The following is a 16,890-nucleotide window of genomic DNA, read 5'->3' on the forward strand; positions in this document are numbered from 1 at the left end:
GGACCCCAGGCACCGTCTCCACACAGAGGATCCCTTCTGGAAACTGGACTGGTGGCTGCGAGCTCTGATACAGGGGTGGTACACACACCATCAGGGTACGGCTTCCCCTCCTGCTGGGTCATGCTCTGCCGAGGAAATGGATGCAGTTAGCTTTTGTGTTCAGAGCCAGGAGCTCTGCCCCAAAATTGCACTGCTTTCTGCTTTTCAGCAAGACAGGCATGATCCCAGGGGACAGAGATGGATGCAGGGGGCTTGCTTATCAGGAGAGGACTAAGCAGGGACCTCAGGCTCCTTGAAAACAGTGACTGTGTTTCATTACAGTTGCAGAAGCCAAAGACCAGCAATTTTTTGGCTTTGCTTCCTTAATAAATTGTACAAGTTGGTGTGGAGGATAGCTCCGCAGGGAACGAAAGCAGGAAGATTACAAACAGCCACTGCATCCCCTTGGTGTTTTCTGCCCGGCTCTTGCCGAGATCCCAGAATAACGCTGGAGCATCTTATTCTGGTCGTGGGCCTACAGAGGGTAAACGCACACAGCTCCCCTCTGCTGTGCTGAGAGCTAATCCAACCAGTTAATTAAAGAGTCCATTGGACTGTCAGAAACAGCAGGAGATGCAGAAGCAATTATCTCCAAATTGGTCATCATCACAATTAAAGTACCATTTGGCAAGTATGTGAATAGCCTGCAGCAGGGTACCTTTATAGGTGGTAATGCCTTTTCATTATTGGGCTTTATTGCTGGGTGGTGGTGTCTATGATATGAGTAAAGCTGTCAGGTGAAATGACAGTAACACTCACCCCCAGTTCTGGGAGAAGTCAGATGCAGAGGCAGCCTGGGATGCTATTTGTAAATGAGCTTGGTAGCTTAACGTGCCAGTGTATACAAATCCCACTGAAGGAAAGCTGAGCAACTAATTTGCTGCAGATAATTTATTTAATGCATTTAAAACTTTTTAATTTTTTTTCCTGCTCACTATATTATGGCTTCCTCAGATGTATTCGTTACTCGAACGTACTTGATAAATTTCTCTTGAAACATTCAGCCCACACAGGCAGGGTCTGAGTGTCGTTTTCTTCTTGCGGTCGGTAAGATAAATCCTGTGGTGCTTGACTTCTCAGCTGGGTGAGAGCTGAGGCACATCAAGTGTGCGTTCGTGTAGGTGAGGCAAAAATGAGTTTCAGGTGCAGCTGTGCTGTCTCTCTGAAACTTGCTTCCCATAGATACTGATGCCTGAAAAATTAATGGTATTTTCAGAGAGCAGATCAGTTAAGACATGGTGGTGTGAAAACAAGCAGGGTTGTTATAATCCTCTCTTTTATCCAACACTGAATTGGTGCCCTGTAACTGGCAGGTAGCTTTGAACTTTCATTTTAAGGGAAAAACTACCGTGTGTGAAAACAATCCTGGTAACACAAAAGTCCACCAGCGGAGGACTCCTTTAACAGTTTCCTGGAGATGTTGGTAAGATTTTTAGGAATGATGTGCCGGTACCAGAGCAAGCCATCACCCCTGCAGTGCAGCTTTCACACCCTGCATATGAATGCTCTTTCCTCCTCTCCTACCAGTCCTCTTTCCCCACAGGGTAAACAGCTGGAAGTGTTGAGCTAACTGCCAGAGGCTTCAGACACACACTTTGAGCCACAAGAGATCTTGGGACACCTTAATGACTTCTCTTTAGCTTAATGCATCTTTGTAACAAACGGCATCACCTGCTAAATTGCTGAACTTGCACAACTGTTTTCTGACTACCGCAGAAGAAGAAGAAAGGTTTGGCTCTTTGGATGTCCTGTATGAATTCAGCTTTCAGTGCCTGTCTGTTGCGGTTCTGAGCAAGTTCTGAGTTGCTCTGAACTATGTCTGCCTTGTTCACAGAGCAGGGGGTCTCCTGGCTCTCATCCTCTGTATCACCATTTGTAGCAGAGACTTTGCCATGCTAAAGGTCTCTTTGGTGGATTGCCTCACACAATGTGCCATGTCTGACTTAGTATATAAAATTCAAATTACGTTATGACTTGTATGCTTCATGATCATCTATTTGGAGTGTCTGTTCAGTGTTAGATGCAACATGTCTTTTATTATTTCTTACATCAAGTCTGTATCTTGTTGGTAGAACTAGCACGCTTTTTGAAATTTATAATCATTATTTAAAGCGTTGGAGTATTAAGGGAGTACGTTCAATGGATATATCTGCACGTGCCTGTATTAAGGCAACCAAGCCTGACCATGTTGAAAACCAGCATCTAGTACATTACAGGGTAAATTCCTCCAGGAATATCCACCAGGGCAAGTTCAGACAGGCAGTATAGTTTATAGCCTGGCTTTCATTTTGAGTCCATGGCTGATCTACTAGAACTAACAGATATATCATTTGTAGGATATTCAGATCATCTACTTGAGGCATTTTAGTGGCATTGTAAGCACCTTAATTAGAAGCCTAAGTCCCAAGTGTACTCAACAGAGAAAGAGATGCATCCAGATTAATAATGATTGATGCCATAGTATCAGTTTTTGAATGTGTAGACCATGAAGAGTTCCTGACCTTTTTTCTAATGATTATTCAAACAAATCCTGAGGCTGATAGTACTTCTTTTCCCTCTGCTAACAGCAGGAGAATGGTTATAGTCATCTATTTTCTTGGGCTTTTTTCTTTTTTTAATCTTTATTGGGATGTGGATATTTCAGGTATGTCTTGCATATTTGTTACTAAGAGATAATATATCTACACCTGTGAACAGTCAGGAGAGGGAAGTCTTAAGAGACCTGACTTCCCTGACATGCATTTGGACTAGGGAAAAAAATGTTTTTACAGTTATTTTTGCAGCTTCCTACTTCTGGACCTACTCGAAGGATGGTTTGGTTCAGCTTTAGTTTAAATGAATGGACTGCCAAAGGAAGATACCTGGTTTGCTCTGTACCCTTCAGGGGTTTGCAAACAAGAATGATTAGATGTGAAATTCTAGAAAGATGTGCTAAATTGGTTTTACTCCAGTTAGCCAACATTTTGCTATCACCTCAGATCTGCTTATTCCTGCTAAGCATTGCACACCACTCAGGGAAAAGAGCTGCATGTCATTAGCAAACAAAATCAACAGTTTTATTCAGAAAGCCATGTTGACATAGGCCACAGGAAATGGGCTGGTAGATGAGGCACAGGGTAAGAGATAATGTGGAATTCCTTACAACTGAATTCTGCTTTTCCATATCTGGCCCAAAGCCTGGAAAAATATCAGAAAGGTATACACATGATATGATACCTCCAAAGGACATAAAACCTGAACACCACTGGTTTGATAAAACACACTAGAATTGGCACTAAACCCAACTTTGCAATAAGAAAAACTTTTCTTTTGTAAGTGGAAATGCCCTGAAATGTTGGTCTTGGTTTCATCTTAAACAGCATTCACTTCCCAAGCTAGTCTCAAATGATTCTTTAAATGCTTGCATTGAAGACATTAACTGAAGTGCCTTCAGCTTAGTACATCCACAGATAATCAGTGTTCCTTAATTCTTTGGTCTGGTTTCCTCTCATTACCAGCTGTACTTTAGATACAGGAAAACCAACAGGTTCTTGGTTTTCAGGGATTGCCTTGACTGCATCAAACTGAAGCTTTGGTTTCCTGTCATGGAGCTAAGTAGGGATTCACATTTGCTTAATGTAGGGTCTGGATATTTGGAAGATGTACTGCCTTAAGATGTACTTTGGGGTTTTCAAGAACTCATTTTACATAAGCTTGTCCTTTTAACTAGCACTAACAAATCTTTCTTTATGTTTTTTCCACTCCCAGGTACACTGTTTTACGTAATGGGCATCATCAGGAACATGAGAAGCTTTCCATCCACAATGACCCTGAATCCCAAGAGTCCTGTTTCTAGTCACGGTCCTAGAAGAGGAATGGCCCAGCTGAAGGAACAGATTCATTTCAGGATACCTAAAGGATTCACGGACAGCAGGACTTTATGAAAACTCATTCATCTGCATTGTGATGGTGCCTCCTGCACTGACTTCATATGAATGTCCAGCTGCACATGTGTAGATTGATGGGGGCATGAGAAGGTACATGAGCAGAACAGCTGAGGAGACTTTCCTGTATCTGCAAGGACAGCTGGACTATATGACTGCATCAGAGCCCTACTTCAGGAGTGAGCTGATTTCTGTCAATTTAAGGAAACAACACAGATACAAACCACCCAGTGCAGGAGTTCTGTTATTCCTTTCCAGCTGCCATCTGTGTACAAGCCACCTCTCTGTCCTGTGGTATCATGATCTTAAAGATTAGAAGTTCTGGCTAAAGCCCTAACACGATGTGAGACTAAATGCCTGCTTTACCTGCGCCAGATCCTGCCCGCCGGTGATTGGATGCTGTCAGGAGAGAAACAGCACTACGTTTTCTTCAGCAACATAAGAGGAAATGTTTGCCCTTTGATTATAGTTAGTGGTGAAAGGTCAGCATGAGCTGCTGATTCACCCTACCCTGCAGAGCTTTCTTTGTAAATGCTTTTATTGTGTTTCCTGGCCAAGCTCATTGGTAGAAGACTCATAGGGTATATATAGTGCCTGACAAGCTGGAGTGGGACCTACAGGGACATTTCACTGCTCCCAGAAGGCCCTGCAAGCACTGCTTCAATCCAGCCCAATTGCTAAAAGACAGTGGCCATCCTCTGCCATTCAGAGGCCAATGGATGGGATGTGGCCCTTAAACCCCAGGCAAGCTGACAGTGCTGTCCTCATCTGAGCAACCTTTGGGCATTCTTACCAAGAAGAAAGGTTGGCCAAGAGACAGAGTCAGTCTGTAATAGATCACTAAGTGCCATCTTGAAAAGTATACCATCTTTCCTAGCTACATTAGGAAGACAGACTTCTACTTACATTTTCCACCTTTATTTTTCTATTTGTTTCTGTTCTCTTCCAGTTGAGGCAGGAAGTTTCAAGACTTTCAAATATCACCACATGCACATCTCTGTTTGCAAAGATCTCAGTTCTTAGCTGCTTCCCGCATGTAGATGTTGCTATGTTCCTTGTGAGCTGCTTTCACCTTTGCATGGAAGGAGTAGGCAAGGCTGTAGACTTCGCAACTTTGGGAAAATTATTATCATGCAGTGGGAAATATGCAGGATCAAGACTACAAGCCTCTACCCTTTTTAGATGAAGATCTAACCCAGAGATGCCACCCTGAGCCTAGAAAATAAAATTGTACTTTGTTATATTGTGTAATCATGTACAGATATTTTTAATGTAAAAAGAAAAGCGACATTATTTATTATTTTTTATCAGGAATATGTGAGTTTTTTCATTAAAAGCTTCTAGACCCAGGAGCTTAACATTATATGTATTATTATTTAGTAATATTTCTGTTGCTATGTGACAGGTATTTACTGTAAACAAACAAACAAATCCTGCTTTGAACAAACAAAAATGTTGCTCAGTAGGAAAAAAAATTTGTGCATGATAAGAACAACTGGCTTCCTTGCCATGGCGTCTGACTTCTTTAAGTACTTCTTCCACGTAAAAGTCACTGATAAAGCTTCATGTCATTTTCCTTTAGGATTCAAAAAGACACTGGGCAGAAACAGCCCTAATTAGAAGAAGCCAGACACTTACCAATGTAGAAAATTGCTAGCAGTTAGAAAGAGACAAACTATTGGTGTTTGTGGTCATAGGTGCTGGTGGGATGGGAGGAGCATGAGCTATTTGAAAAGAGAGGGTGAGAGAGTTTGAGCCAATTCCTGGTTCAGTATTAGGAACCGTTTGACAATGACCAGTTTTTACAGGGCTGTGTGTCCAAAAGAACTCATTACCAGTTCAACTCTATTGTTAACACCAAAACAGAGCAGTGGGTGAAAAAAATAGGCCATTATTGAAAGTTTGGAAAAAATCCATCCAGGGCCACTTCAGTCCTGTGATCCACACCTCTGTGGAACTGCTCGCATGGGGTTTTGTCTGGATTTGGGTATGCAAGACTGCAGAACAGGTTGTCTTGGTTTCACCTCAAAGTATCAAATTTCTTAAAGAAATCCTAGAAAAGCTTTTCTCTGTCCCCATTAAAAGGCATCAGTACATTGGTGTGAAATGTCTCAGAGTGATATGGAACCAGCAGCATGGGGATGCTATAGTGATGGTGTTCTTTGTTTCCGCTGTTGTCCTTGAAGTGTTGTCTTCTCCTATATTTTTGTGTGCTTTAGTAATATATCTCTTCTTAATTTAAAATGAACTTCTCAACACTGAGTTTTACTCATGGGCAATGTTCAGAAGGCTCTATCAATGGGATCAGTAGCTCACTAGCCAAAATGGTCAGCAGCTCTGATTGGAAAAAAATCTCCAATTTCAAACACCATATTGGAATGAAATACCAAATATGAAATGTCCATGTTCTGTGTCATCTCTGGCTAATTGCTTGTTGGACTCAGTAAGCTTGTCATGAACCACCTGGCAGCTCCTGCTTAATAAGTCAATCTCAGCAATGCTTCTGTGAACTCAGAAAATGACATTGTCCATCATCAATAATGTTAGAATTTCTATGGAAAAGAAGCTGTCTCATGGAAAGGACCCGTACTTGATTTCCTTTGCTAAAGGTAGCTAGTCCTGCAGCCTCTGAGTTCATCTTCTCATTGACCATTTTGGCTAGCAGTGTCAGAGTCTTTGCCTGTGCTGAATAATATGTAACGCATCGGCTGCTTCTAAAAATAAAAAATCCTCTATGTACATTGCAGTAAGCTCCAGCTCATGCTCATTTCTTTTACTGTTTTCACTCAAAACATAAGATACTACCAAGGAATACTTTCCACCTGCCTCACAATATACTCAAACAGCTATAACAGCAAGAGACAATCTGGCCCCATTGCTTTGAAAATATGGATGAGCTCTGTAGGATAATACAAATTCCTAATGTTTATCTACCAGAACAATCCTGCCTCCTGCACCAAGTTCTTGTGCACCAGCTCTCTTTCTCCCCACACTTTTGCTTAGATTGTTACTGAGCCCTCTTTCTCCCTTACCTGTGCTGTGTCTACCTCATCTCTCACTGTCTATGGGAAGTCAGATATAATTTTGTGTGGCTCTATTTCTCCGAGTTTCCTAGTGAATTTGACTGAAAAAGGATGCTCCTTTCTTCCTTCCTTTACACCTCTTTCCTGCCATCTCTCACAGATTCACTCTAATAACAATATTATTTATTTCTTCACATAAATATACTAGCACTCATCAGCAAATTATCACACCATCACATTTATGGCCTGGGAACACGTTGTATTTTTTTCAATGCAGTAAGCCTCAGAAGTGTTAAGCATGATGCCTGCTGTAGCTGTTTTCTTGGATTACAACTGATTACACTTTTCCTCGCCAGAGGTAACATGTTAGCAGAACAGCTAGCTAATAAGAAATTGGCTGGCTGGGCCTTTGCTAAACTGTCTTCAGGAGACTGATCTGTCAGCACCGTTGTTTTTCCATATTTCTGTATTCTTCTAGGCTCCAGAAGCATTCCTGAGATCTTGCGTGACATTTGATAGCAGGGCATGTGCCCAGACAAGCAAATCCAAAGATGCACTGAGGTTACTTGTGCTGAAAGAAGGAAGCAGAGCAACAAGCTGACTACTTCCACAGGCAGACTGAAAAGCTAGCCTAACACTAAAGCTGTAGGCCATCCGACTTCAAGTGGGCCCTAGACAGTGTCAGGTTGCACAACACCACAACGTGAGCCATCCTTTCTACTGAGCAGCCTTCCATGTCTCTGGTACTTAGTTTACTCAGACAGAAACTAAGTCACAGTCAGGCTGCAAAGTAAAACTCGGAGACAAAATAAACAGGTCACCAATGGGAAGCTGTGTTCACAAAACAGAAGCTCCAAGGAAGAGTGCAGAAGAGGCCATACTCTTTAATTAGCTGATGATCAAGACTGTCTGGAGGGATGTGAAGCAATAACTGGATGACACACGCTCTGTAAATGTCAGTGCTTGAGGCAGTCAGCAGCTGTGTTGCTTAGTGAGATGCATGGAGATATGGCTGCAGCCCAAGTGTACTAGCAGGTCATGCTCGTAAACACCATGCAGACAGATGAATCCTTATGGGGAAATGTCCGTTCCAGATTTATCTTTCACAGTTCTTTCAACACTGAATATATTTTCAGTTTTTAGTCTTGGAGAGGGCAATGAAAAAAAAGGAGAAACAGCATCTCAGCAGAACAATTAGAAAAATACTTTCAATAAATTCTCAAAACCCTTTTCATTTAGTTCAGAAATGTAATACATGACCTGCTTCTATTGCAGGATCTGATGCCTGTCTAAGCGCAGTAAGAAATGAAAACATTTACCACAGTGGCTTAAAAATGAAGGCAATAGCTTCCATTTGCATTACACCACAGTACATGGCCTTTGTGCCTACACTCCAGTTGCAATGTATTAGCAGAGCTGAGAAGGGGCTCACAGTGGAAACAGAGGGACTGACAGTGTTGGAGCTAAGGAGTATTTGTAGAGATGCGTGGGAAGCCCTTACTTGCTTCTCACCCACACAGTGCCTGGCTCCAATCTACATTTTCCACATTCAGCTTGTTTGAAGGCTAAAATCCCCCCCGATCTCAATATAGAAGTGTATGCTTCAAGGAGAGGCCATGCACACAGTATGCACATGCGGAGCACTTAAGTGGAAAAAACAAACTTGGCGCACTGAAAACCTCTTTCTCAATGCTCTGTTCCCTGCACATTCCTAGTCACAAGCAGAGAGCGGGGCACATACAACCACCATTTGCTTACAGAGATACTGTCGTTTCAATAAGCTTAATCCATTACTTGTTATGATTTACTTGCAGTCACAGGAGCACACACCTTGGCCTAGCACGTCTACCTGATGGGTCCCACGTTCGAGGCTCACTGTGGTGCTGGTCTAGCTTGCAGAATGAGTGCAATCAAAATGGACTCACATGAGCAATGAAAACCATTATTAGGGTCATCTTGATTTTGAGCAGTATGAATCCCTGGCTCCAGAGAGTCTCTCTTTTTGCAAACTCTGGTCCTCCATGAGTCTCTGTTATAACAAAGGACACTTCAGGGAGAACATACATTGGAAACGTGTTAGGTAACCATTGAAAACTTGAGTGTGAGTCAGAGCTGAGAGGGCTAAATGATACTCACCTTGCCTTTGACTTCAGCTTACTTCTAAATGGCTTTTACTTTACCCTGCCTTCTCCTACTGTCCCCTAGATGGGATCAAGAGCTCTGAATAATCAGGAATAGTGTATTGTACTTAAATGCTTTTGTGCATCTCAGAATACCTCTCAATTTAGGTATTACTAACAAATATCTTCAACCTAAAGATCATCTGACCAAAGGATTGTGGCTTTTGGACTGGAATACACTAAAAAACGGCTCTGCTCAGCAAAGATGAGGAAGAATCAAAAGGTATTTAAGGTATTTATTGGCATCAGTCTGACTTAATAGTGTGCAACAGAACTAACCAATTTGGTCCAAATCATGTCCATTTAATTCCTAGCACAGATGAAAAATACATAACAATGCCAGTAAAATGATGGTTTCTTGGAGCAGGCAGCCCACATATGGCAGACTCTGAGTCATTCTGAAGAGTTTTCCTCACCCATCTTCATAAACGCTAAAGCCAAGGAGACCATTTTCATGCTGTAACTGTCAACTGTAAAACCTTCAGTAGTTTAGGATCCAATCTTTTTCTCTGCATTAGGTTTCCTGAGCCATCTCCGAGTACTATCATGCCAAAAGGCAATAAATCTGTTGGGTTTTTTTCTACTAATATGAACTCAAAAATATACAAAAGCTTTTAGTTCTTTCAGTTTTTGTATAGCTTAAATCTTTCTGAATCCAAACTAATCACATAATCACTCAGGGCCTTATAAAGATTTACCTTATCGCAGAAACTTTCTCACCTAATTAAAAAAACAGATATAATTTTACTAGAGTTTACCCAATATCTGAGTTCCACTACTTCCTGTTAAACTGAACTGAAATTGCCTACGCTATTAGGAAATCTAGCAGATTTCCTGTCAAATATATGCTTATTACTTAAGGAATTTCAAAGATTTGGCAGAAGAGCTTAACATTATTTTAGCATACATTATTTGACAGTTTACAGAATTCTGTCATTTTTAAATGATTTTCATTGATCTTCTGAAGTTCTTGAAACCAATCATTAAAAAACCCCAGAGAAACCCTAAATATCTTCCCTGGACCACAAAAGAATGGGAATGCAATGCTAACTGATGTTCCTTACACAACAGCTGTAGTGCCAAGGTCTGTACTCTCTACAAGATATTGTGAAGGGGGCTTCTCAGTCCTCTGAGACAAGAGGAAAATTTATTTCCTTGCTGACTAAGTAGCACGCTTGACTTCCTTGAAGCTTTCTTCCAAGTCAAGATTAGGGAGGCCCCAAATGAGGGTCTCCAGCTGCCATGGGGTGTGTTTCAGTCAGGCAATGATCCAGACAGCGTATCGGAACTAAATCCCTTTCCAGAAGGCTCAGTAATGAATCTGTTTTCATATTCCTGACAGCTGAATCCCACCCACCAAACAGGGCTCGTGACATAATGAGTATCTGAAAGGGCTGTCAAACCATATCAACGGTCATCTTCATATCACTAATCTCTAAATTCAACTCTATTCGAGGGCATCCCTCTATCTGTAAAAAACAGAAAACATCAAGGAGAGTCTAGAGCATTATTGCAATAACTACTGCCAGTGACAGAACAATAGCTATTAATCCAGGGGTTACTTTAAGGACTACATAGATTAACACAGATATGTTTACTCCATACCAGTTTCCATGACTGTGCCCCACTATGACACTCGATCATTACTCTCTTTGAAAGAGTCAATTCACTTGCTACCATCTTTACAGTCCTCAATGGCAGTCCCAAGATCATTATCAGTAATCATCTTCACACAGAAATTCAAGCTATGAACATCTGTGCTCCTCCTGCATAAGCTTAGAGCAGCCAAGAGAGGCGTTATCTACCCCGAGAGCCTACACCAAGTTCTGCATCACCAGCCCCGGCTCCCTGTGGACAGTCACACCCAAGAGCGCAGCTCATTTCCCATTTCAAACTGCCAGATTTTTTGCCCTTTGCTAGGCCAGGCATGCTTAAACCAATAACCTCCACTTGCTTGCTCCCTTCCTTGCCCAACTAACGAGCTGGAAAGAGGAGTGCAACAAAGCTAGAGTCCAACAAAGCTAGAGTCCAACTTTAACATAAAATCTGTGATTTTTGTCTCTCTTCACTCCTGGAGGAAGAAGAGATTAAGAGATAGATAAGGAGATTAAACTACATCGGGAAATATTCTCAAGCAGAAATCCACCTCAGTTACGGAGCTGGCCAGTGTACACCACTGAGAAACATGATCGTATGTTTTGAAAACTGAGTGAAAATGTTGCTGCTCATTTTTACGGCAAAAGTGTGGCCCTCACCTAATAAGCCCTAAAAGATGACCCCTGTCCTCCTGGTGCAAGCAAGCAGCAGTAGCCAAAGCAGGACTGTCATTATGGTTTCTCACTACTACCCTCAGACTCTTGTCTGGACACCTCCAGTTCAGCCACAGATTTGGTAGCTTGTCCACAGAGCATAATTATAAGCAAGAGATAAACCCTGCCAACTCCTTCTTCTATACCAGAGTTCCAATGTACAGCTTTTCTAATGTCCTTTACAGCTCTATTTGTAAAGGCTCACATATAAACTGCGGACCGTCATTGGAAATATTTGCTGAAGGAGAAAGCTGACCTATCCTCTGCTTCTGCTTTTGATCCATCTGTCCTGTGGAAGCAAGGACATTTTTAAACAGGCCATCCTGCCACAATCCTGAATATTTTCTTGCAAATGACTGCGCTGCAAGCACCATCCTTACCAAAAATACTTCCATTTCTCAGGCAGCTCTTCTTCAGAATGGCCGATCCCTGAAAGCTGGGTGTTGCTGTGGGTCTTCGTAAATGAAGCACTTCAAAACAATGAGTCACTGTACCGAAAGCTCCCAGCCAAAGGTTTTCTTCTGGGATGAAGCCAGGTTTTGGGGTGATACCTCCAGAAAGGTTAAGCACTTCTTGTGCTGCTTTACTAACATGTTTCATCTTCCTGCCTCACCTTTGGAAGTGTGTGATATAGCTGGACTGGCTAAACTAAGGTCAGCATCCACAGTTCAGGTTGGGTAGTTCCCAGCGCTGAAATGTCTCCTTACCCCTTGTCACAAACGATGTACACCTATGCATTCATACGTATCTCATGCTCTCACACTAAATGGTGTGTTTCCAGCTTAGATAACTTCTTTGGAGACATCATACCATAGGAAGCAGAAATTCTTCCCTGCAAACACAAAGTTGATAGTTTTGCTCTGTAACAAGTCTGCAATGGAGAAAGCTTATCTCATCTCAACACCTAACGACTGTTAATGAGCTAATGGAAACTCTCCAGTTGACAGGGCACTAGTTTTGGCTGTCGTGTTAACACATGCAGTGCATACTTGTACATACAAATGCCCTGTCTTCCCCCTGTCAAGGGATTAGGCTTGAATTGCTTGAACTAGTAACTCGGAGCAGAAATCATGGGCAAGGACAGGAGTCTGCAGCTGCTTCTAATACACTGAAGAGCTCAGAGACTAGAGTGAGGGTAGAGGCAAAATTCCTGTGGCCATCAACTCCTTATAGCTTTTCCTCAAATAAAAACATATGTTCAAAATCCTTTTCTTTTCAAAACCCTTTTCTTTTCAAAACCCAAACACTGATTTTGTCTTTCTCCTAAATCAGAGAAAAAAGCAAGAACCGGCACACTGCCCATCTCCGAGACACAATGTTTTGTGCTCCTCTCTCCACAGTGCCCACATCCCAAGCATGCTTTCTGCTTTATCTATTTACCCTATGTACTCTCTATTTAGATGACATTTCTTGGGCACTTAAGCAACTCACAGCCACGATCACCACATCCTCTTTCAGGAACAGCTGTTACCCCTACCTGCTGTGGGCAAAAAGAGACACAAAAGGAGTTCAAGCATCTGCCTGCAGTGGCGTAAGTCATCTCAGTCTCACTTTCCAATTAGTGGGGAGCTAGTCAATACCCACCTTTGGCCAGCTGAATCAGACCCTGGAAGCGCTTATTTCACTTCACTGACTGCAAGAGGAGACCCCTCTGACCAGTGCATCTGCATGAATCTGCACTAGAGACATATAAATATAACAAAGGTGTAACCCATCCAGGAAGTGTATTGTTGAGCAAGGACTATTAAGTCAGAGCTAACCTAGGGAAGATAATCCTTCCCGTTTTATTCTTTCCCTGAAGCTACATGCATGCAAAGCACATGAAGGAAGCAGGGGACAGAAATTACGCAATCATATCAGTTTCCTTTGTCATTTTCCTTACCTATCAGATTTAGTATTTACAAAGCTGCCTTTGAACTCCAGCAAACAGCTTGCTTTGATATCCAGATGCATCTATCACTGTTTGTTAAGTGGGCTGTAAATGGATTTCATAGTTCATTCCAAAGCTGCCACACATGAGCACAGTAAAGCTAAAAGCCCCAGCTGGAGTTTCCTCTGTTGTAGAAGGATGAACAGAGCAGGATCACTCAGCCATCTTATTTGCAGTGACAGCAGCCTGCTCCTCCTGCCAGAGACCAAAAGAGAGGTGTCAGACTGGACTTCAGTGTGAAGAGAGAGGGAAGCCTGTCACATACAGAGAGAAGGCATCTGGGCTGCTTCCTGAGGAAAGCTTAACAACTAGGCAGACCAATGGAAACCCTTTCTTGCCCTCCAGGACAACTGAATAACAGACTGCCCAAAAAGGAAACAAAATGGAGAGACAGGGAAAAGCTCAGACACAAAAGATCATATCCCTTTACAACCTGGAGGCTGCAAACCAGAATTTCTCAAGCCTAGTACCTCTACATCTGCTTCTGTAGATGTGGTGACAGTTTTCCAAAATGGTATAGAGGATCTTTTGGAGATATAGGTAGGACTTAAGAAAATTAAATGACCGTAAGTATCACCTTTCTAGATACTATGTCAAACTCTCTTAAAAGAGATTGTTAAAACACTCTGTGGCATGCAAGAGATTTGGCATGGTACAATACATAATACTTTTAAACGTCTAAATATACTCTGTTGTACCTTTTGTGACCTCCTGGAATCGAGTTGCTTAAGCACCAAAAAGAGGAAAGGAAGTGATTGATTTCTACTTAGTTTACCTAGAGCTCTGATAGAAGGGTATTTATTTATATAGATGTTCTTTGCTGATCTTGGCTCAAGAAGAGGTTATGAACCCATGTCATGAAAAGGACTTGTGTCTCACACAAGGAAGTCAAAAGTGTTTCTGAAAGAAATAAAAAAGTCAAGTTTCATTTAAAGTAAAAACAAGAAAACAATTCTTGACCGCAAATGACTTCATTCTAAGCCTTAGTTTCCCCAAGTGCTCAAAAAATTTATGCCAGAATTTCATAAAACTAAAGTACCTGAAACTTTGCAAGAGATACTGCCTTATATAGAAAGCGCTCCTGAAATAGCCTTTGCACGTGAACCTGCCTTCCAAGAAACCGGATTTAAGCCGGGGCCCAGTTAGGCGAAGACACGTTAGTAGGACAAAGCCAGCTCTTACACCAGCTCGGTAAGCTCTACCCTAGGCGGTAGCTCTACCCTAGCCCGCCGCAGTAACCCCGGCCTCCTCACCGGCGCGGAAGGGACGCGCTGCCTCCCCCCGCCAGCTCCTCCCCCGGCCCGGTCCGCAGGCGGGACGCACCTGCCCGCGGGAGGAGGAGGAAGGAGAGGAGGAGGAGGAGGAAGGAGAGGAGGAGGAGGAGGAAGGAGAGGAGGAGGAGGAAGAAGAGGAGGAGGAGGAGGCGGCGGCGGCGGCGGCGCAGAAGCGCGGGGCAGGGCGAGCCGCTCCCGCGGAGCCGCACGCCGTCAGCCTTGGCGGGCAGCGCCCCCTGCCGGCCGCCGAGGCCCGCGCTGTCCGCCCCGGGCCGACGCTGCCGGCCGGGCGGCGAGCGTCCGATCCCACCTCCGTGTCCGTCCGGTCACCTCCGTGTCCGTCCGTCCGTCCGCCTCCGTGTCCGTCCGGCCACCGGGGTTCACGCCCAGGCGTTGCCAAAGCGAGCCGAGCGCCGGTGGGCTGCACAGCCCTGCCCCAGGGCAGAGGAGCATGAAACCAAGTCGACCATTTCAGCTGGATGAGACGGGCAAACCATCTTAGAAATTCCAATTAGAGACCTCAAATATGAATACTTGGTTAGGTTCCCAGTCCTGCAAAGGAGAAGTAACCCCGATGGGAAAAGATTTCATGTAACGTAAAGATCTCAGAGATGGCTTAGCACACAAATGAAGGGTATATGCATCAAGTTCATGCTCCTTACCAGGTTTCACTTCCCTTGCTCTTGCAGATAAGTCTTTTGATGTAGTTAACCCTCTTCAGTTGACAAAAATCAAAAACAACTCGCAAAAGAAAACGCTCGTGACTACTGCACACCCCATCAGCAAATTTGGGCTGATGTCAAAGCAATCTTTACTGTAAACACACATCCCCTATTGCAGTGACTCAAGGGTCCACAAAAGAAGAAATCAGAAATCCAAATGAAAACCGCAACTTTCTGTTCTTCACGGTGGAAAACAAATCAAGACATTTTCAGCCCTTACAACTAGGACAGCTTTTTAACTGGGAGCTGATCAAGTACTGAGCGTGTACGCCTGCCACTAGCAGAACACCACTGAAGCCAGAGACTGGCAAGCAAATAATTGTTTGTACAGCAGCTCCTGCTGACACAAGCTATACCCATTCATGTACTAGTAATGATTTTTATTTATTTCTTTAACTAATGAAGGGTGAACAGGAAAATAATTCTTTTCACCTGCTTGGCTCCCTTCCTCAATTTCAGATACTGAACATAGAGAGCAGGTTCGCTGGCCAGATCCCAGATACAATCTCAACACAATCTCAATCACCCAGAGCTCTCATGAGATGGACACAACGAATTTAGTCACTACATTACCACTATGTGTAAAATGGGTGTAATGTTTAAGAGATTAAAACTACTCCAACGTTCAATTGCCTACAGAAAGAAATATTGAATACAAATAAGTGCATTATTTGTATAAATACCTCTTCAAAAGGCTAAAGTTAGAGATACCAGATGGAGATCGGGTGCAATACTCTAGAAATGCAGTAACGTTTTTCTGTACATGCTGTATTAAAATGGTAAACATGACTGAATCGATGACTCACATTACTTGAAACACTTCTAGGAAGGGTCACAATTACATTTTGTCTGAATATCATTGAATATATGATCTATGGTTAAATATATTTGTTACAACTAAACCATTAACTTTGATCCTGCAATAAAGCAAATTTAACAGCATTCACATCATTATCTGGTATTTAGCACTCCACCTCCAGTAAGAGTAGAGAGCGCACATGTGAGAAAATGCTACTGTACCAAATCTCTTGCTGCTTTCATCAGGCACCATTCTCTTCCTCTTACCTAATGTATTTCTAGTTCTACCATACCTCAAGAATTTCCACAGAGGGACAGATGCAGAGAAAACTAACAGTGGCTTTCCTGTGTTGAACAGTTTTGCCTCTTCAGTTCTACTGAGCTAAATGTCATAGAAATCCCCATTAGTCAGTCACATTTATACCAAAGTTCAAAGAATTAAAATCATTAATAATGATGTGTAAAATTGTATAATGGCATAAACTCATCTGCTCTACAGCTTTTACCACAGTAAGTTAGTAAACTGTCATTTGTTAGGCTGGTAACTCAGCAACTTTAAAAAAGCATGAACGATAGATGAGGCCATAGTTGATCGTATGGCACATCTAAAGGTGCATTTGTGCAGTCACAGCTGTGTATGCATGCAGACACTGTTTCACAGCACAGCAAATTAGCCTTTAGGAGGTCTCCCA

General features: G+C 42.7%; 1 protein-coding gene and 1 long non-coding RNA gene across 3 annotated transcripts in view; one reads left to right on the top strand and one right to left on the bottom strand.

Annotated features, from left to right (window-relative positions):
• Positions 1 to 6,708, top strand: part of HTR4 (5-hydroxytryptamine receptor 4) — a 152,788-nt gene extending 146,080 nt beyond the window's left edge. Inside the window, exon 7 of one of the 2 annotated variants that reach the window (XM_052816609.1) lies at positions 3,787 to 6,708. In XM_052816609.1, the coding sequence (XP_052672569.1) occupies positions 3,787 to 3,874 (88 nt within the window). In that variant the 3' untranslated portion in view covers positions 3,875 to 6,708. The remainder of the gene's footprint in view (positions 1 to 3,786) is intronic. The other variant, XM_052816610.1, reaches the window with a different exon arrangement.
• On the bottom strand, positions 880 to 14,374 carry LOC128155088 (uncharacterized). Its single transcript, XR_008239527.1, has 3 exons — positions 14,180 to 14,374; positions 4,869 to 5,034; positions 880 to 1,231 (listed from the first exon to the last, which is right to left on the bottom strand). It is a non-coding gene; the product is annotated as an uncharacterized LOC128155088 (long non-coding RNA).
• Positions 14,375 to 16,890: the final 2,516 nt, after the last annotated feature.

The sequence above is a fragment of the Harpia harpyja genome, chromosome 20, assembly GCF_026419915.1.
Source record: "Harpia harpyja isolate bHarHar1 chromosome 20, bHarHar1 primary haplotype, whole genome shotgun sequence".
Taxonomy (NCBI): Eukaryota; Metazoa; Chordata; class Aves; order Accipitriformes; family Accipitridae; genus Harpia; species Harpia harpyja.